Raw genomic sequence first — 20110 nt, 5'->3', positions numbered from 1 at the left:
GAAAGGTTGTCCTCTTAGATAACATAAAGGTGAACTGTTACACTTTGTTGTTTTCTGCCTCTTCATTGGTGTTCAGTATTAATTGGATTCTTTTTCTGCACATTTTATGGATGCATATTTAGATGTGTTAATGGAATTATTCATTGTGTATTTTAATGAGAGGCATTAAGAAACTGGTGTTCTTCAAATCATTCTTCTAATCCTGTGCACAAACATTCCCGTTTGCCACATGGAAGGATCCCTTCTTCTGTCCCTCTGTGCTGTTCTTGCCGGGTGAGGAGTGTTGGGATCCCAGAATGCTGTGTGAGATAGTAAGTCTGCAGGCTTGAGTCTGCTAGCTGATGCAACTGGCTGATGCAATCGGCCTGCAATACTTTCTATGCAAGTGCAGGGTCAGAATGATGTGGGTCAGAAGAATGTGCTGTCAGTTGATTGGCTGTCCTTGGTTTAAAAGGGAAACCTGTCCAGCAGTAAAGGTGGTGGTGCAGAGGAGTGTGGTCAGAGAGAGAGAGTCTTCCTCTTTGCCTTAAGGTGCAGCCAGGTACTCCGTTTGACTGTATGAACTGCTCCTGTATTATAGCCTGTAGATATTTGTATATATAGAGCTCACAATAAATATACTGCACTGAAGAACCTGGAACTTTAGCATTTCTGCTAAAGCGCCGCAAAGATTTCGCGACAGGAAGGACCCTCCTGAAGCCCTATAGACATCTCCAAGGTGCGCAGGGGAATGAGAGGGGGAAAGCCCCATTGTGGGACTGATGGGGTGAATCCTGGCCACTGTTTGGTATGGGGTGTGAACTGCTTAGAAGCCTATTTGAGCCTTCAACCCTCCTTCCTTGGCGGTTCCTCCCACCATTCCGGGCCTGCCAGCAGAAGGCAGGGGGGATAGAAACAGCCGTCCAAAAGGTCCAGCCAGCTCCAGAGGCGACCCAAGGCTGCTCTCCACCGGGGCGCTGCTCCAGGCATCTGAGTTGCCCAGTTCAAGGGAGCTGGCGGGACTAAGAACCGGGGTTCCTGAATTGCAGGGGTCGGACTAGATGAGCCTGGAGTGTCCTCTTCCAGGATTCCTCATCTGGCTGCCAATGCCACGGCTGGAATGTCTCCCCAAACTGCCCCCCCTTTCACAAGGAGCTCTCCCCCCCCCCCGTGTCTTAAACTACGTTGTGACTGGCAACCATCTCCAATCTCCTTGGTGGACAATCCCAACCAAAGATGCATCTACTCAGGAGTCCTGTAGTGATTTCATGCTCTTTATTGCAGCTTGCAAAACAGTGATTTAATTGCTCCCCAAACCTCAGGCTGTTCCCGTTGCGCCCAGAAGGTTAGCATTCGTAGTCGTTGAAGTATGCCGGTCACCTATGTATGCCTTGTGGTCTTGGGTGTCTCTCAGTAGGGGTTCCTGGTTCTGGCTCTTGTTCCAGGGCTGCTGGCTGTGACAGGGCCGTTGGGTTGGATGCCGCTGGTCCACTCGGTTGTGGTTTTGGTTCCTGTGGCTGCTCGGCCTCGGTCACTTCTGGACTTCCTAGTTCTGCCTCCCTTACCCGCTCCTCCTGCTCTATGGGCCTCACCCTTCTGCTATCCCCTTGGGATTCCTCTGCCCAGCCCTCCTTGCAGTTTCCCCCCAGGAATCATCCGGAAGTTCAATAGTCCCAAGAAGGCTTGGAGTTCTGCCTTACCCTTAGGTGCAGGGGCGTCGCAAATAGTCCTCACTTTGTCCCCGATCAGGTGGACTCTTAGAACCCACCAGGGTGGCGAGGACATGGCTGACCATTGGCACCGGGTATGCATGAGCCGTAAGGGCCTTGTTTATGGTACATTTGTAGTCTACGCAGATGTGGACTGAGCCACTGGGCTTGACGGGTGTGATGATTGGGGTTTCTCGGGGGCATTAGGCACGGGCTAGAACACTCCTTGCTCCACAAGCCGGTCTAATTCCTCGCCAATGCGGGGTTTAAAGGTGAACGGGACCTGGTGGGCCTTGAACCTGATGGGTCGTATGGCGGGGTCTAGTTGTAGGCCAACGGGGGGGGGGCAGTATATCATCCCAATGCCTCATGGAAAACCTCTGGAAACTCCTTGCACATGGCGGCCCCGTCCACGTGGGAGCTGGTGTGGTTCACCCCGCTGATGGCTAACCCCAGTGGCCCAAACCACACCAACCCCAGTAAGCTAACGTAGCACCCCTTGACAACGATCAAGTCCAACTGCCACTTCTGCCCTCAATATTCTACATTGAAGGTTCCCACCCCCATCGTGGGGACCTTGCGTTTGTGGAAGTCTCCCGGAGGGTGAATGGGGCTGGCCTAACTTGGAGCTGCCACTGGGACACAATTTCCTTAATGTCCATGCCAAAATTATGGACAGGGTTGAGCCTGTATCAAGCTCCAGGCGGAATGGGGCTGCCCCTATCTGTGCCTGAATGTAAATTATTTCCGCATTAGAATGAGGCAACTGGTATACCTGACAGTCTGTGATCTCCGTTGAGTTGCCTTGGTGTGTCAGACCACGGGGCCTGGGACTCTTGGGTCGCCCGTCTGGTTCGAGGCGTCGGGCAGGGCAGTCACGGCACACCCGGGCGATGTGTCCCACTTTTCTGCATTGTCGGCATTCTGCATTGGGAAATGGCAAGTCCTCTGCTCGTGGCTCTCCCCGCAACTTGCACAGTTCCCGCCTTCCGGACAAGGCTGTCGTGGTGGGCATGCAGCTTATGTGCGCTGCTGCACTCAGTGTACGTCCTCCCGGTCGGATTCTGAGTCGTCGGTGAGGTCCTCATGGTGGATCCTTGGTTGGGATGACATGTTTGACTGGAATCCTTGCGCTGACCTCTCGGCAGCTTCAGTTGCTAAAGCCTCCTCTAGGGCAGCCTGGAGCGTCAGGTCCTTCTTGGCGTAGAGGCGCCACTGCAGCTTCTCGTCCCTCAGGCCGCCCACGAGGCAGTCGCGGAGCATGTTCTCCAGCTCTGTGACGTTGCAGAGCCGGGCAGCCTGGCAGAGGGAGGTCACATACCCAGCTATGGTTTCTCCGGAGACCTGCCGCTTTGCCTAGAAGGCATTTCGACACGCTACCACCGAGGGTTGTTGCGAGAAGTGCCCCTTCAGCCGTTCTATTATCGTGTCGCAATATTTGTGGGAGCGAGGAGGGCTCAGGCGATCTTGAACGTTTCTTCTCCACAGATGCTGAAGAAGGTTGCCCTCTTCTTGGCTGTGTCTCATGACGTCCTTTGCCTCCAGGAGGAACTGGAAGCGGGTGGCATATCTTTCCCAGTCTCCTGAGGCTGGGCTGAACGGTATGAAGCGGTTGTCTGTCACCATTCTGGGTCCTTGGGTCCTGGAGCTGTAGCCTGGATGCGCAGTGCGATGCTGTGCTGCCTGTGGCGGCTGTATGCGGTGCACGGCAGACAGCTCAGCAGGATCCCACCTTCATCGCCAGTGAAATATATTCAGAGTCCTGTAGTGATTTCATGCTCTTTATTGCAGTTTGTAAAACAGTGATTTAATTGCCCCCCAAACCTCAGGCTTTTATATACATTATTTACACAATGAGTCCCGTCTGATTGGCTGTTTCTGTTGGGATCCTGCCAGGGAGACAGAGGCATCAGGCCTCCACGTCGTCTCCAGACGATCTCCGGTCTCCCGTTGGAACAGCACCAGTCAATTAGCGACACGACCCTCAGACGCATTCCAAGACTCATGCACGCCCTTCTCGCAGAGTTTCCACAACGGAAGATTCACCCAGGAGAGCATATTTACAGCTTTATTCAACGTTGGTCAGAACAAAGGAAAAACATGACTGCTTGCATCCATGTCAAGGAAAGCAGCCAGAACAAATGATGGAGGTGGAGACGCTCCTTCATTAGTTAGTAGATAAGCTTCCCAGTGCAAGGAGAGGAAAGCAGACCTCTGAGCCCAGCCTGGCCCCCCACCAAATTCTGGCTGCATGCGGAAACGCCCAGTGAGCAGGAAGTAAACAGGCATGTGACACACAACAGCCTGTTCCCTTTTTAAAGGAGGAACGGAAATATCCTAACAGATTCTGCTTCCCTCCTGGAGCCTGATTGGTCTTTTCCTGCAAGCCAATCAGTTGTTGCATTCTAGGATCCTACTTGCCTATTGTTCTAGGATCCAAGCTTAGAACATAAATTCTCCTTCCTCCATGTCCCCAATTCTTAAATAGGGTTTATTTCAAAACAGGGTGGGGGGTAGAGATGGCTTAGTCTTCCAAACAACCCTTTATCCATTAGTTAGTAGACAAGCTTCCCAGTGCAAGGAGAGGAAAGCAGACCTCTGAGCCCAGCCTGGCCCCCCCCCAATTCTGCCCGCATGCCTTGAGGCCCCAAGATGGGCGGAGGAAGGCCTGGAGGGCAGCTGCTGGCTGGGACTTTGATTGGGGCAGGGTGGGGGCACAGGGAGAGGGAGACAGGAAGACCGGCCAGGGGGTGGCACTGGGGGGATTTATTCACATTGGTTTTCTACCCAAAAGCCACCCCCCCGGCTGTGAGGAGGGTGGCGCCTCTTCCATGAATTCCTCTTCCACTCCCAGCCTCTCCGCTCAAACCTTTGCTAAAATCCTGCTCTCCTCCCTCCTCTCCGTCTCAGAGGCTGGGCTTTCTGTCTCATCTCAAGAACCGCCAAAGCTCCCGCAGTTGCCTCTTATCTTCCACCCAAACCGTCCACATCAATCCTAAGCATCTCCTGTTCTGATTTCCATTTTTGGTCTTTTCCAGCTTTTCAGACTTCTCCCTTCCTTCCTTTCATGGAGATATCTAGTGCTTGTTTTCTTTGTCAGTGTCTCTGTTTTAGTGGTCAAATTTGTCTCCATTTCATTATTTTTATCAATTCGGGCTAATAGCTTCTCCAAATTTAACATAGGCCTGGTGTTAACTGTTTTTGAACGGCCATATTCCAAATCTCCCTCTCCATTGTTCTCAAAGCAGCCTATTTTCCAGCGGCACCTTATCAGTTTGTCAAGGTCACAGAATAACTCTTTCCTAAGAGATCCTGTTTCCTGCATTTTTACAGCCCTCCCTCTTCCTTCCAGCCTGATCCCCAACACACATGAGCTGTTTAACAGAAAATCCAATTTCTCAAATTAAGATTCGAATTAAACAAATAAACCAAATAATTACTTTAAGAGAGGAATCATAAAAAAGAAAAAAAGAATGTGTCCAAGAGGACATAGCAATTTAGGTGTCCAGATAAGAGTGGTTGTCTTGCAGGAATCCAATTCTTTTTAAGTGGCTCAGAGTAGAAGAAATATTTTCCTTCAAAGAGAAACGAACTTGTCCAAACCTGTCTTGATTTTAGCTTTTTCAGTGAGCTCTAAGTCCTTTTAAGAGCTCCAATTGTGTTAAGAACTTAAAAAATGAGACCAGACTTTCATAACTCCCTCCGATCACACTCTTGGCACTGAAATAGTTTCTACCCTGTGTGAATTCTCTGATGGGAAATGAGATTGTTGCTTTGACTGAAGCTCTTTCCACATTCTAGGCACTGAAAGGGTTTCTCCCCTGTATGAATTCTTTGATGGGAAGTGAGTGTGGAGCTGTTAATGAATCTCTTTCCACATTCCAAGCACTGATACGGTTTCTCCCCTGTATGTATTTTTTTATGGAAAGCAAAACTCTGTTTCCAGCTGAAGCTCTTTCCACACTCCAAGCACTGATAGGGTTTCTCCCCTGTATGAATTCTTCGATGGGAAGTGAGATCTGAGCAATTTCTGAATCTCTTTCCACATTCCATGCACTGATAGCGTTTTTCCCCTGTATGAATTCTACGATGGGAAGTGAGATCGTGGCTGTGACTGAAGCAGTGATATGGTTTCTCCCCTGTATGAATTTTACGATGGCAAGTGAGATTGTGGCTTTGACTGAAGCTCTTTCCACACTCCCAGCAGTGATATGGTTTCTCCCCTGTATGAATTCTACGGTGGGCAGTGAGATTGGAGCCCTGACTGAAGCTTTTTCCACATTCCACGCACTGAAAGGGTTTCTCCCCTGTATGAATCCTTTGATGGGACGTGAGATGGGCCCTCTGACTGAAGCTTTTTCCACATTCTAAGCACTGATAGGGTTTCTCCCCTGTATGAATTCTACGATGGGAAGTAAGATCGTGGCTGTGACTGAAGCTCTTTCCACACTCCAAGCAGTGATAGGGTTTCTCCCCTGTATGAATCCTTTGATGGGAAGTGAGATGGGCACTCCGTTTGAAGCTCTTTCCACATTCCACGCACTTAAAGGGTTTCTCCCCTGTATGAATTCTTTGATGGGAAGTGAGATGGGCACTCTGAGTGAAGCTCTTTCCACATTCCAAGCACTGATAGGGTTTCTTCTCAAGGGGATTTCTTTGATGGGAAGCGGAATGGGAGCTCTGACTGAAGCTCTCTCCACAGTCTGAATCCTGATATGGATCCTCCACTGTGTGGATTTCATTGTAGTCTCCCTTGTTCTTCGTTTCCAATTCATCCCCACCTGAAACTAAGAGGCAAACGGATTAGAGTCTCAGGAAGAAGTGCAGCCCCAAATTACGGAACAATGCTAATTAATGCTTGGGACAGAGGAAGAACTGAAGGGAGTTAGATGTTATAATGTTCCTTTTGTTCTGTAAAAATGTCTAGTTTCGTATACAAATCAAGTTGAATATTAGATGTTTTCTCTCTCTAGTTTTTAAAAGTACAGCTTACTGTACTGGTAACATCATTTTGTTCAAATTTAAATATGGATCTGTACTATCTTCATAAATAAAATGTGCTTTTATTATTATTTAAAAGGTGGCCAAAGCGGGAAAGTTCCCTGTCCAAAATGAAGATATACAGTGGTACCTCGGGTTACATACGCTTCAGGTTACATACGCTTCAGGTTACAGACTCTGCTAACTCAGAAAGAATGCTTCAGTTTAAGAACTTTGCTTCAGGATAAGAACAGAAATCATGCCCTGGCGGCGCAGCAGCAGCAGGAGACCCCATTAGCCGAAGTGGTGCTTCAGGTTCAAAACAGTTTCAGGTTAAGAACAGACCTCAGGAATGAAGTAAGTACTTAACCCGAGGAACCACTGTATTCAATATGCAGTAATAAATCTGTCAAGGCTGCCTCAAGTCTCAGCTCACAAAAGACCAACGCCTAACTCTTCTTATATACAAAAGTGTTTATTGCAGTTCATTGTTTGCTTCACATCCGAGGCGCGCAGCCCTACGTCTGCTAGGCTTAGACCGCTGAAGTCCCCTCTGAATCCGTCCCTCCCCTGCACCAGTTTAAGAGGCTTGCGCTGCTCCACCTCTTTCTCTCTTTCCTTTTCCGCAGGGTCTTTCTGCCCGCTGGGGTTTCGCCCCTCCTGGATTCCTCTGACGTGGAATCAGACTGCTCTTGCCCCCTCCTGCGGGCTTTGGGACCTGGCCCCTCCTCCGGGCTCCCTGTACTTCCGCGCGCCTCTACATTTGAACTTGGCGCGCGCGCCCAACCTCTAACCTTCCTTTTAACAGCTACACTACTCCCTTCACTACTCCCCTCCCCTTCCGGGAGGGTGGCTTGCTCCGACCTCCCTCCTTTCTCTGCTGCCGGAGCCGCTTCCCCTGATACACTGAAACCTCCACCCCCTTCGCTGCACTCTGGCGGGGAGGCTGGTCCTGACGCCCAGCTGCCACTTTGGGATCCCCCACTGGCCCCCTGCTCCTGACACGTCCCCCCTGGGGCTCCCCTGGCCTTGACCACCGGCGCCCCCTTCTGGGAATCCTCTGATTCGCTGGAAAGACTCATGGAATCTCTTGAGTCATTGTCATCCTCTTCCTCGCTGTCTTGGGATTCATCCCCATCGCTCTCCATCTCCTGCCTACCCTGTGCCTCTGTCCCTGAACCCCTGACAAAATCTAAACAATTTTTTAAAAAAATAATCTTTATTGCTTTTAAAACTTACAAGAAAAGAAGAAAGAAGAAAATAGGCGAAAGAAAAAGACAAAATAGAGCAGAGAAGAAAAAAAAGAGAAAGAAAAGAAAAAACAATACAATACAATAAACAATACAAAACACAACCTTAACACACTAAACTAAACAAAGCAAAAGAACAACAATTTAAAAACATATTTCATACCATTTCATTACTCTATCTTTCATTCCCTTATTTCATCAACCTCCTCTCACCTCCCTTTTTGTATTCCACTTCTATTACTTGTTTCAGCAATTCCTTTCCATCTTTCTCTATTTTTATCATTATGAATATCTTAACATATTTTGTACCTTATTTTCCATTAATACTGAAATACTTATTTATACCTAACTCCTTATAACATTTCTGCTAAAGCCATAAAATTTCATTCCAACAATTTTCTAACATTCATTAAATTTACAATATTTCTATATATAAACTTTAAACTTTCCCATGGTGGTAGAAGATTGGGAAAGTTTAAAGAAGATTGGGAAAGTTTAAAATCTAAACAAATTTTAAGAGCGGACATCCAGAACAAATTAAGTTCTTAACCCGAAGTACCACTGTACTTAAATGTTACATTTTTGTGAGAAGTTACAGGGGACGAGGCAGGGGGCCTTCTCGGTAGGGGCACCCACCCTGTGGAACGCCCTCCCATCAGATGTCAAGGAAATAACTATGCAACTTTTAGAGGACTTCTGAAGGCACCTCAGTATCGGGAAGTTTTTAATGTTTGATGTTTTATTACGTTTTTCTATTTGCTGGAAGTTGCCCAGAGTGGCTGGGGCAATCCAATCAGATGGGAAGGGCAAAAATATTAAAATTATCATTATTGTGAACATTTAATAATCTGGTGGAAAATTTAGATCTGATTGATATCTGGAGACATAAAAATCCAATAACAAAACAATTTACACACTTTTCAGAATCACACCAAAGCTGGGCTAGGTTGGACCAAATATAGGTTTCAAGAGAATTAACAACAAGAGCAGTGAAATGTGAAATCCAACCTAGAACCCTTTCTGATCACAGCTCAGTAACCTTGGAGTTAAAAAGTAGAATACAAGGGACATACAGATGGAGAATGAATGAATTCCTTTTTGAAAATGAGGAGATAATTGAGAAGGCCAAAAGAACTTTAAAAGATTATTTCGACATGAATATGAACAAAGAAACAAATATTAATACAGTCTGGGATGCCAGTAAGGCAGTGCTAAGAGGATTCCTAATTAATCAGAATAGCTACAGGAAAAAGTTAAGAGAACAAAAAAAGAAGAAATACTTAATCAATTAAGAGAATGCGAAAGAAAACTAATAATAAACGCAAGTGAGGAACAGATCAAACAAACCTACAGAATACTTCAAACGCAATACTCAATTTTAATAGGTCAAGAAGTAGAATGGAGAATTAAGGTATGGAAACAAAAATATTTTGAATCTGCAAACAAAACTGGGAAACTATTAGCGTGGCAACTACGAAAAAGTAAAAAACAAAATGTGATCAATAAAATAAGAATAGAAGATCAAATTGTGGAAGACGCCAAGAGAATAAAGGAAAATTTTATTAAATTTTATGAAAACTATATAAAAGGAAAAAAGAAGACATAATTGGAATAAAGAAGTACTTAGAAGAAAATAGAATGAAAGGATTAACAGAAGAGGAGAAAATACAATTAAATAAACCTATAAAAACAGAAGAAATCCAGGAGGCGATAAAAAAAATGAAACTGGGAAAAGCTCCAGGGCCTGATGGCTTATCTGCTAAATACTATAAAGTTTTAGAGGAATACTTAGCCCCGGTACTATGCGAAGTAGCAAATAACATCTTAAGAGGAGGTAGAACACCAGATTCATGGAAGGAAGCCTATATTACATTGATATCTAAGCCAGATACAGATAAGTTGGACATGAAAAATTATAGACCAATATCATTATTAAATAACGATTATAAAATATTTGCTGAAGTAATGGCCAATCGTCTCAAGAAATGCTTAACAAACCTTATTCATACAGACCAAGTTGGATTTTTACCCAATAGACAATTAAAAGATAATATAAGACACATAATAAATATTATTGAATATCTAGACTGCAAGAATGATATCCCTGCAGCAATAATCTTTATTGATGCCGAAAAGGCTTTTGATAATGTATCCTGGCAATTCCTTTTGGGGTGTTTGGAAACAGTAGGGATAGAGGGCTCCTTTTTGGAGGATATAAAAGCTATCTACTCAAGCCAAAGAGCAAAATTAATAATCAATAATGACTTAACTGACTCTTTTGAAATTTCAAAGGGCACAAGACAGGGATGCCCTCTGTCTCCTCTTCTATTTGTAATGGTATTAGAAATTATCGCAAATAAGATAAGAACAACACCAGAAGTACATGGAATTAAAATCGGGGAAAAAGAATATAAATTGAAAGCATATGCTGATGATTTGATGCTATCATTAGAAGATCCACAAAAAAGTATACACAGGGTAATAGAATTATTAGAAGAATTTGGAAAGTTATCGGGTTTTAAGTTAAACAAATCAAAAACTAAAATGATGACTAAAAACATCGAAGAAGTTGTGAAAAATCAGTTAGAGGTACAAATTGGAATTAAGGCGGTCAAAAAAGCAAAATACTTAGGAATTTGGCTGACTATGAAGAATATAAATTTAATGGCGGATAATTATTTAGTTACTTGGAAAGAAATCAAAAAGGACCTAGATATCTGGAACAGGATGAAATTATCATGGTCAGGAAGAATGGCCGCAATTAAGATGAACATACTTCCAAAGCTGCTATTTTTGTTCCAAAATATTCCGGTGATAAGGGGAACCACAGTTTTTAAAGATTGGCAAAAAATTCTATCCAAATTCATTTGGCAGGGGAAAAGGCCTAGAATTAAATTCAAATTACTTACAGATAGAAGGGAAAGAGGAGGATTTGTGGTACCGAATTTGAAACTGTACTACGAGGCTTCATGCCTCTGTTGGATTAAAGAATGGATTGTCATAAAAAATACTGACCTGTTAGATCTAGAAGGCTTCAATACCAGATTCGGATGGCACGCATATTTGTGGCACAACAAAGTAAAAGTACACAAAGGATTCTCCAATCATATTATCAGAGGACCATTGATAGAGGTATGGGAAAGAAACAAAAATTTACTTGAAAGAAACACTCCCTGGTGGCTGTCACCAATAGATATTTTAACAACCAAAAAAGTAAATATAGAAGGTGAAAGATGGACATATGAAGACTTGTTGGTTAGAACAGAGAAAGGTTGGAAAATCAAAACTTATGAAGAATTAGGAGATAAATTAATGAGTTGGTTACAATTCCATCAAATTAACGCACTGTGGACAGAAGATAAAAAGATTGGGATTAACAAAAAAAAAATCCAGATTTCAGATAGAAATATTGGAAGGAAATTCAAAACTTTTATCAAAAATGTATAACCAATTGTTAGAATGGGATACTAAGGACGAGGAGATAAGAGAAGTCATGGTGAAATGGGCGATAGACCTGGGATATAATTTGGAATATGATAGTTGGATAAAGCTCTGGAATAAAGATATGAAGTTTACAGTGTGTGTCGCACTAAGAGAAAACATGGAAAAAAGGATGTACAGATGGTACATCACCCCTGTAAAATTAGAAAAAAATTATAAGACTGGAGACAAAATGTGCTGGAAGTGCAAAAATAAGGAAGGAAGTTTCTACCACATGTGGTGGACCTGCAAAAAAATTAAAAAGTTTTGGGAGCTTGTTTATAATGAATTAAAAAAAATGTTCAAATACACTTTTGTTAAAAAACCGGAAAACTTCCTTCTGGGGATGATTGGTAATGAAATTAAGAAAGAGGACCAGACTTTATTCCAGTATGCAACAACAGCTGCTAGAATATTAATAGCACAAAATTGGAAGTCAATTAGTATCCCAACGGTAAGAGATTGGCAAAGTAAACTATTCGAATACTTAGAATTGGCAAAAATAACACAAAAAATCAGAGATCAGAAAGAAACAAAGTTTATTAAGAAATGGAATAAATTCATAACATATATTGAAGCAGATTTAAAAAATCTAAAGATGACAGTAGGCTAAATATAACCCTCCGACGTGCAGAAGTCTTAAACATAAACTGCAGAAAAAATCCTTTATTATATAACTCAAAACCGAGGTGGAGGAAAGTCAATTAGTTATATGTTGTTTTTTGTTCTTAGCTTTTTTTCTATTTAGCCGTGTTGTTTGGTTTATTTTTTGTTTGTGATGAATTTGTCTTGTGTGTATTGGTGTGTAATGAAAAATAATAAAGAGAAAGCAAAAAAAAAAAAAAAAAAAATAACATTATTGTTACTACAGGGTTCACTGCCTGAGATTCAAAAAGCCTGGCTCTGTTTTGGGATGGAGTTTGTTTGGTTCAGTCGTGGAATCTGTGCCATCTCCAATGTCAAGCGACTCTTTGGTCAACCAGAGAGAGACAGAAGCAAAACCAAAAGCAAGAAACTTGACTGAAGCTACTTCAACACCTCAAATCACTCTGAATCCTACATTTAAGAAGGCCTGGGCAGTTCAGACAGCCTGATCATGGTTTTAAACAGCAGAACTGAAAGAAGAATATTCACAGGGAGAACAATCAATACCCATCCATCCAAGGTTTGCTGTGGGAGTGTTAACATCCCAGGTGCTGTGGGTGGCGCTGTTGAGCCCCATCGAAATATCAGAGGTTCGCCACATAAAGAGATGTCTTGAATTACAAAACAGATAGGATGATCCAATAGGGAGCCTTACCGAGAGAGTCCAAGATCCCACGATTCTCCTCCATGACCTCCTGATGCAGAGCTCTCTGGTCAGGATCCAGCAACCCCCACTCCTCGTCTGTGAAATGGACAGCTACATCTTCAAAGCACACTGGACCCTAACAGAACAGGAAAAAGGCTGTCCTCTTAGAGAACATTCACTTGGCTCTGTTGTTTTCTACAGCGGCCAGACCCCTCTCTGCCTTCCTCATCCCTCTCTCCTGCTGCAGCTTCTGCCTCGGAGTCTGGGCTGCTCTCTGCCACAGACTCCCTCTGCTCCCTGAGCCCTCTTCCCTCTCCAGCTTCAGACCCCTCCTCCTCCTCCTCCCAGTCGGCTCCCTCTTCTCTGGCTCCTCCCACCATTCCTCTGCATCCAACTGTGTCCAGCCAGTCTGCATCCAAGCAGTCCTTCCCCACAAGGCTCCTTCCCCCTACCTGATCTGGGTCCACAGCTGCTGCCTCCCCTCCACCACCATGAAAAGATGAAGGAGCAGGTCTTGGTGGCATCATTCCGTCACCTGGGAGAGACCAAGGAAAGTGGAAACCGTGAGCGCCTGCTTCTCTCAGAGGTGAAACAGTGCATCTCTAAGTACAGATGGGGCTTGTCCAAGTCTCCCCTGCTAGCTTCCGGTTCCGCTCTGCTTTAATGGAGGCAGCGGGAGATCGTTGGCAAAGGAAAAACAAGGATGACTGAGGGTAATTCTCCTTGCAAGTTGCCCCCAGGGACAGGGGGGAACGGGCTTCACTCCCAGTTCGTCTTGGTACCAGGTTCCGGCTCTGGCATGGATTGCGAGAGGCAGGGAGGCGCTGAGTGCAAAAGCCCTTTGCCTGCCGAAAACCCTCCTTCGCTGCCATTAAGAAGCAAAGGTTCTCCTGTCAATTAGAGCTCAATTTGGACTAATGTACAGGCGTTGCTGGAAGAGATGAGATCATAAACTGTGGAATTGAACAAGCTGCAGTAAACGTCTCCCCTGCTGAGTACATTGGACTCATTTATACCCATTTCATATAATAGTTGTGCAAAAATACATCTCTCCCCGCACTCTGAGCTCCAGGTGTCTTCCCCCAAAAGATGTAAAGAACTCACAGATTAGTTTCAAAACCAAGAGAATGTGACAAAACGGGGGAGAAAACACTCCTTCCTCCTTACCCAGAGGCCTCACTCTGGCGTCCAGCGGAGTCTTCTCTGCCTCAGAAGAATCAAGACCCATTTCTGCCAAAAGATCCTTCCTCTGAAAGAGCAACAAGGATTCAAAACAGAGAATGGGGAGAAGGGTTAGAGAAGGAATGGCAGAGGCAAGCGCTTTCGGGGGACCGAGGTGAAAGCTGCTTCCTGCTTCTGCTAGACTGGTGTCTGGGGTTGGCTGCCAGGACCATGAAACATTGGTCCTCAAGGATCTTCACTGGCTCCCAGAACGTTTCCCAGCACAATTCAAAGTGTTGGTGCTGAACCTTAAAGCCATAAACGGCCTCAAAGGCCCAGTATACCCAAAGGAGCGTCTCCATGAACTGAGGTCCAGTTCCGAGGGTCTTCTGCTGATTCCCTCACTGTGACAAGTGAAGTTACAGGGAACCAGACAGAAGACCTTCTCCACAGTGGGACACACCCTGGGGAATGCCCTCCCATCAGGTGATAAGGAGATAAGAAAATGCATAACTTTTAGAAGACATCCGATGTCTTCTTATGCTTTTATATGTGCTGGAAGGCACCCAGCCACATGAGTGTCATAAATCATCATCATCATCATCATCATCATCTTTCCAAAAAAGGATGGGCCATTAGGAATTGATTTGGGAATATTCTCCCTCCTCTTTGGAGCCCCTTGGGAATATCCAGAAGAAAGTCTCTCTCACCTGCTGCTCTGCCTGCTTCCTCTCCTCTGCCTGACTTAGGAGGAAACCTTCGGCCAGGGCCACCGCCTGGGAACTGGTCTCCACTCCGCATTCCCTCACCCAGTTCTCCATCTCCAGAGGAAGGACAGCCAGGAACTGCTCCAAGATCACCAGGTCCAACATCTGAGCTTTCGTGTGCCTTTCCGGCTTCAGCCACTGATGGTCAAGGTGGTAGAATTGGCTGCAAACCTCTCGGGGTCCTTTGGCCTCCTGGTAGAACTGCCTGAGCTGCTGGCTCTGCACCTCTGAGCAAATGGTGTCCTCCTCACCCAGGATCTTCTGCACGGAGTTTTCACGCAATCCCCCACTGCTCCCAGTTTCCAGGGCGTGGCCTCTTCCTGCTTCAGGGCCAGCTGAGTCTTGCTCATCCATCTGGGCTCTCCGGAAGTCTCCAAGACATCGGAAGGAGCCCCTTGGTCCTCTGCCAAGTTCTAGTGCAAGGTGCAGCAAATCCTACGAATCAAACACATTCTTCTATTGTAAGATCAAAACACAGCCAAGAGAAGAAGAATGTTCCCTGAGGAAGCGTAGGGAGAGGAGGAGGAGGAAGAAGTAATAACTGTGAATGACAAGTGAGTCATTTATATGAAGTGTAACTTGGAGCCAGGGCAATAGTGGGGGTCCCTCCCAACCCCACTTCATAGTCCAGAGCTTCTCCCCAACCCAACCATATCTGCTTGGGTGGCTTGGTGAGCAGCAGGGCCCATGTCTAGCTCCAGCCACTGTCCCTTGGGGACTTCCTGCTCTGGATCCGAGGGGACGGTGGCAAGGCCCTCTGGGTGGAACTGCCCTGGAAGACGCCTCGGAAACTGGACTTTCCATCAAATAAAGAAGTAGGGAGGGAAAATGGCCGACATACAGAGATTTATGAATAGGGAGAGAAGGGAAGCTAAAGGGTTTGCAAGGAGGACGGTTTGTAAGCAGGGGTATTCCTGTCCTTCTCCTATATGGTATTTCCCTCTTAATATCCTTCTCCCTCACAATTATGTCCCTCTTAATCTACTTCTCCCTCACAATTATGTCCCTCTTAATATACTTCTCCCTCATAATAATGTCCCTCTTAATATACTTCTCCCTCATGTCCCTCTTAATATACTTCTCCCTCACAATAATGTCCCTCTTAATATACTTCTCCCTCATGTCCCTCTTAATATACTTCTCCCTCATAATAATGTCCCTCTTAATATACTTCTCCCTCATGTCCCTCTTAATATACTTCTCCCTCACAATTATGTCCCTTTGAAAGTCCTTCTCCCTCATAATAATGTCCCTCTTAATATACTTCTCCCTCATAATAATGTCCCTCTTAAAATACTTCTCCCTCATAATAATGTCCCTCTTAATATACTTCTCCCTCACAATTATGTCCCTCCTAATATACTTCTCCCTCATAATAATCTCCCTCCTAATATACTTCTCCCTCATAATAATGTCCCTCTTAATATACTTCTCCCTCATGTCCCTCTTAATATACTTCTCCCTCATAATAATCTCCCTCCTAATATACTTCTCCCTCATAATAATGTCCCTCTTAATATACTTCTCCCTCATGTCCCTCTTAATATACTTCTCCTCACAATAATGTCCCTCTTAATATCCTTCTCCCTCACAATTATGTCCCTCTTAATATACTTCTCCCTCATAATAATGTCCCTCTTAATATACTTCTCCCTCATAATAACGTCCCTCTTAATATACTTCTCCCTCATAATAATGTCCCTCTTAATATACTTCTCCCTCATAATAACGTCCCTCTTAATATACTTCTCCCTCATAATAACGTCCCTCTTAATATACTTCTCCCTCATAATAACGTCCCTCTTAATATACTTCTCCCTCATAATAACGTCCCTCTTAATATACTTCTCCCTCATAATTACGTCCCTCTTAATATACTTCTCCCTCATAATAACGTCCCTCTTAATATACTTCCCCCTCATAATAACGTCCCTCTTAATATACTTCTCCCTCATAATAATGTCCCTCCTAATATACTTCTCCCTCATAATTACGTCCCTCTTAATATACTTCTCCCTCATAATAACGTCCCTCTTAATATACTTCCCCCTCATAATAACGTCCCTCTTAATATACTTCTCCCTCATAATAATGTCCCTCCTAATATACTTCTCCCTCATAATAACGTCCCTCTTAATATACTTCTCCCTCATAATAATGTCCCTCTTAATATACTTCTCCCTCATAATAATGTCCCTCTTAATATACTTCTCCCTCATAATTATGTCCCTCTTAATATACTTCTCCCTCATAATAACGTCCCTCTTAATATACTTCTCCCTCATAATTACGTCCCTCTTAATATACTTCTCCCTCATAATAACGTCCCTCTTAATATACTTCTCCCTCATAATAATGTCCCTCTTAATATACTTCTCCCTCATGTCCCTCTTAATATACTTCTCCCTCATAATAATGTCCCTCTTAATATACTTCTCCCTCATGTCCCTCTTAATATACTTCTCCCTCACAATTATGTCCCTTTGAAAGTCCTTCTCCCTCATAATAATGTCCCTCTTAATATACTTCTCCCTCATAATAATGTCCCTCTTAAAATACTTCTCCCTCATAATAATGTCCCTCTTAATATACTTCTCCCTCACAATTATGTCCCTCCTAATATACTTCTCCCTCATAATAATCTCCCTCCTAATATACTTCTCCCTCATAATAATGTCCCTCTTAATATACTTCTCCCTCATGTCCCTCTTAATATACTTCTCCCTCATAATAACGTCCCTCTTAATATACTTCTCCCTCATAATAACGTCCCTCTTAATATACTTCTCCCTCATAATAACGTCCCTCTTAATATACTTCTCCCTCATAATTACGTCCCTCTTAATATACTTCTCCCTCATAATAACGTCCCTCTTAATATACTTCCCCCTCATAATAACGTCCCTCTTAATATACTTCTCCCTCATAATAATGTCCCTCCTAATATACTTCTCCCTCATAATAACGTCCCTCTTAATATACTTCTCCCTCATAATAACGTCCCTCTTAATATACTTCTCCCTCATAATAATGTCCCTCTTAATATACTTCTCCCTCATAATTATGTCCCTCTTAATATACTTCTCCCTCATAATAACGTCCCTCTTAATATACTTCTCCCTCATAATTACGTCCCTCTTAATATACTTCTCCCTCATAATAACGTCCCTCTTAATATACTTCTCCCTCATAATTATGTCCCTCTTAATATACTTCTCCCTCATAATAACGTCCCTCTTAATATACTTCTCCCTCATAATAATGTCCCTCAGTAAGAGCTGTTCGACAGTGGAATTTGCTGCCAAGGAGTGTGGTGGAGTCTCCTTCTTTGGAGGTCTTTAAGCAGAGGCTTGACAACCATATGTCAGGAGTGCTCTGGTGGTGTTTCCTGCTTGACAGGGGGTTGGACTCGATGGCCCTTGTGGTCTCTTCCAACTCTAGGATTCTATGATTCTATGATATGATTCTTAATATCCTTCTCCCTCATAATAATGTCCCTCTTAATATACTTCTCCCTCATGTCCCTCCTAATATACTTCTCCTTCACAATTATGTCCCTCCAAATGTCCTTCTCCCTCATAATAATGTCCCTCTTAATATCCTTCTCCCTCATAATAATCTCCCTCTTAATATACTTCTGCTTCATGTCCCTCTTAATATACTTCTCCCTCATAATAATGTCCCTCCTAATATACTTCTCCCTCATAATAATGTCCCTCTTAATATCCTTCTCCCTCATAATAATGTCCCTCTTAATATCCTTCTCCCTCATAATAATATACTTCTCCCTCATAATAATGTCCCTCTTAATATACTTCTCCCTCATAATAATCTCCCTCCTAATATCCTTCTCCCTCATAATTATGTCCCTCCTAATATACTTCTCCCTCATAATAATCTCCCTCCTAATATACTTCTCCCTCATAATAATCTCCCTCTTAATATCCTTCTCCCTCATAATAATGTCCCTCTTAATATACTTCTCCCTCATGTCCCTCTTAATATACTTCTCCCTCATAATAATGTCCCTCCTAATATCCTTCTCCCTCATAATAATGTCCCTCTTAATATACTTCTCCCTCATGTCCCTCTTAATATACTTCTCCCTCATAATAATGTCCCTCCTAATATCCTTCTCCCTCATAATTATGTCCCTCTTAATATCCTTCTCCCTCACAATCATGTCCCTCTTAATATCCTTCTCCCTCACAATCATGTCCCTCTTAATATCCTTCTCCCTCACAATAATGTCCCTCTTAATATCCTTCTCCCTCACAATCATGTCCCTCTTAATATCCTTCTCCCTCACAATCATGTCCCTCTTAATATCCTTCTCCCTCATAATAATGTCCCTCTTAATATCCTTCTCCCTCACAATAATGTCCCTCTTAATATCCTTCTCCCCCATAATTATGTCCCTCTTAATATACTTCTCCCTCATAATTATGTCCCTCTTAATATCCTTCTCCCTCATAATTATGTCCCTCTTAATATCCTTCTCCCTCACAATCATGTCCCTCCCAATGTCCTTCTCCCTCCTCCCTGTCTTCCAGTCCCACCTTCCTGGCCAGGGCCTGAGGTCCCTCTGGCTCCCTCCCGGACCCCCAGCCTCTCTTCCCTCCCCTTCCCGCCTCCCGGGGCCGGCAGTTCCCCAGGCTTCCCCCGAGAGGAGACCCACCAGAGCCCGGCAGGCGAAGGCGAGGCCGGAAGGGACGTCAGAGGGGAGGAGGGGGAGGAGCGGCCCGCCTTCCTTTCCTGTCCTCTCTAGGAAGCCGGCTCGGCGCCCCTTAACCCTTCTCTCTCCCGGCGGAGGAGCCCGGGGCGTCAAGCGGGCGGAGAGGAGGAGGCAGGGAAGAAGCAGGACCCAGAACCCGGGACTGGGCGCGTGTGCGTGGGAAGGGGGAACCCGTGTCCGGGAGGAGGAGCCCGTCTCTCTGCCTGGGGCTGCGAAGGGGCGTCTGGGCGGGGGAGAGGGGGTCCCGGGGGGGGCCAGATGGGGGACCCGGGGGTGTCTCTTCTCCGGGGGGGCGAGTCTCTCTTGGGGGCCCCTGGGGGGCTGCGGGGCAGAGAGCCCTGTCCCAGCAAGAGGGGGTCTCGGGGGGGGGCGGAGGGGCAGCTGGAGGGGGGAGACATTGCCAGACATGGCTGGGGGGGCCATTCTGTGTTGTCCCATCTGCTGCTTTGTGTCTGTATTTCAGCCATAAATATCCCATGTTCTTCTCTGTTAGTGAAGTCGCCTTGGAAGCAACACAGGAGCAGCCAAGGGGGTTTTCCTAGGAAGCCTTTTATTCCCCTCTGGTGACATTGTTATAGGTTTGCAGGTGCCAAACACCCCAAAATTCAGGCACATCTTTGGGGGCTTCTACGCAATGCCCTCTAGTCTAGTTGCACCAGGAAGTGATCTGACCACAGCACTTCTTATGTTTTAGCATATGTTGTTTTGTGTCTATATTTCAGCAATAAATATCAAATGTTCCATGAGCATATAAGCCA

The 20110-nt window shown here is 44.7% G+C and overlaps 1 protein-coding gene and 1 long non-coding RNA gene across 2 annotated transcripts; both read right to left on the bottom strand.

Moving 5' to 3' along the window:
* Positions 1 to 1239: 1239 nt before the first annotated feature.
* On the bottom strand, positions 1240 to 3824 carry LOC308484595. Its single transcript, XR_013990024.1, has 2 exons — positions 3403 to 3824; positions 1240 to 3194 (listed from the first exon to the last, which is right to left on the bottom strand). It is a non-coding gene; the product is annotated as an uncharacterized lncRNA (long non-coding RNA).
* Positions 3825 to 4009: 185 nt separating this feature from the next.
* On the bottom strand, positions 4010 to 19349 carry LOC308484186 (uncharacterized protein). Its single transcript, XM_081018895.1, has 6 exons — positions 19296 to 19349; positions 14561 to 15052; positions 13857 to 13938; positions 13142 to 13224; positions 12699 to 12825; positions 4010 to 6475 (listed from the first exon to the last, which is right to left on the bottom strand). The coding sequence occupies exons 2-6, from the start codon at positions 14969 to 14971 to the stop codon at positions 5421 to 5423; spliced, it is 1758 nt and encodes a 585-aa protein (XP_080875021.1). The 5' UTR covers positions 14972 to 15052; positions 19296 to 19349; the 3' UTR covers positions 4010 to 5420.
* Positions 19350 to 20110: the final 761 nt, after the last annotated feature.

Source organism: Podarcis pityusensis (genome assembly GCF_964106645.2).
Source record: "Podarcis pityusensis genome assembly, chromosome: 8".
Classification (NCBI taxonomy): Eukaryota; Metazoa; Chordata; class Lepidosauria; order Squamata; family Lacertidae; genus Podarcis; species Podarcis pityusensis.
This window is presented reverse-complemented; position numbering and strand designations above follow the sequence as displayed.

Coding starts and splice junctions, on each gene's coding strand:
- LOC308484186 (XM_081018895.1), bottom strand. CDS start 14,971: ATGGATGAGCAAGACTCAGCTGGCCCTGAAGCAGGAAGAGGCCACGCC. Junction 13,939..14,560: donor GGAAGCAGGCAGAGCAGCAG/GTGAGAGAGACT, acceptor TTGCTCTTTCAG/AGGAAGGATCTTTTGGCAGA. Junction 12,826..13,141: donor CAGCTGTGGACCCAGATCAG/GTAGGGGGAAGG, acceptor CTGTTCTGTTAG/GGTCCAGTGTGCTTTGAAGA.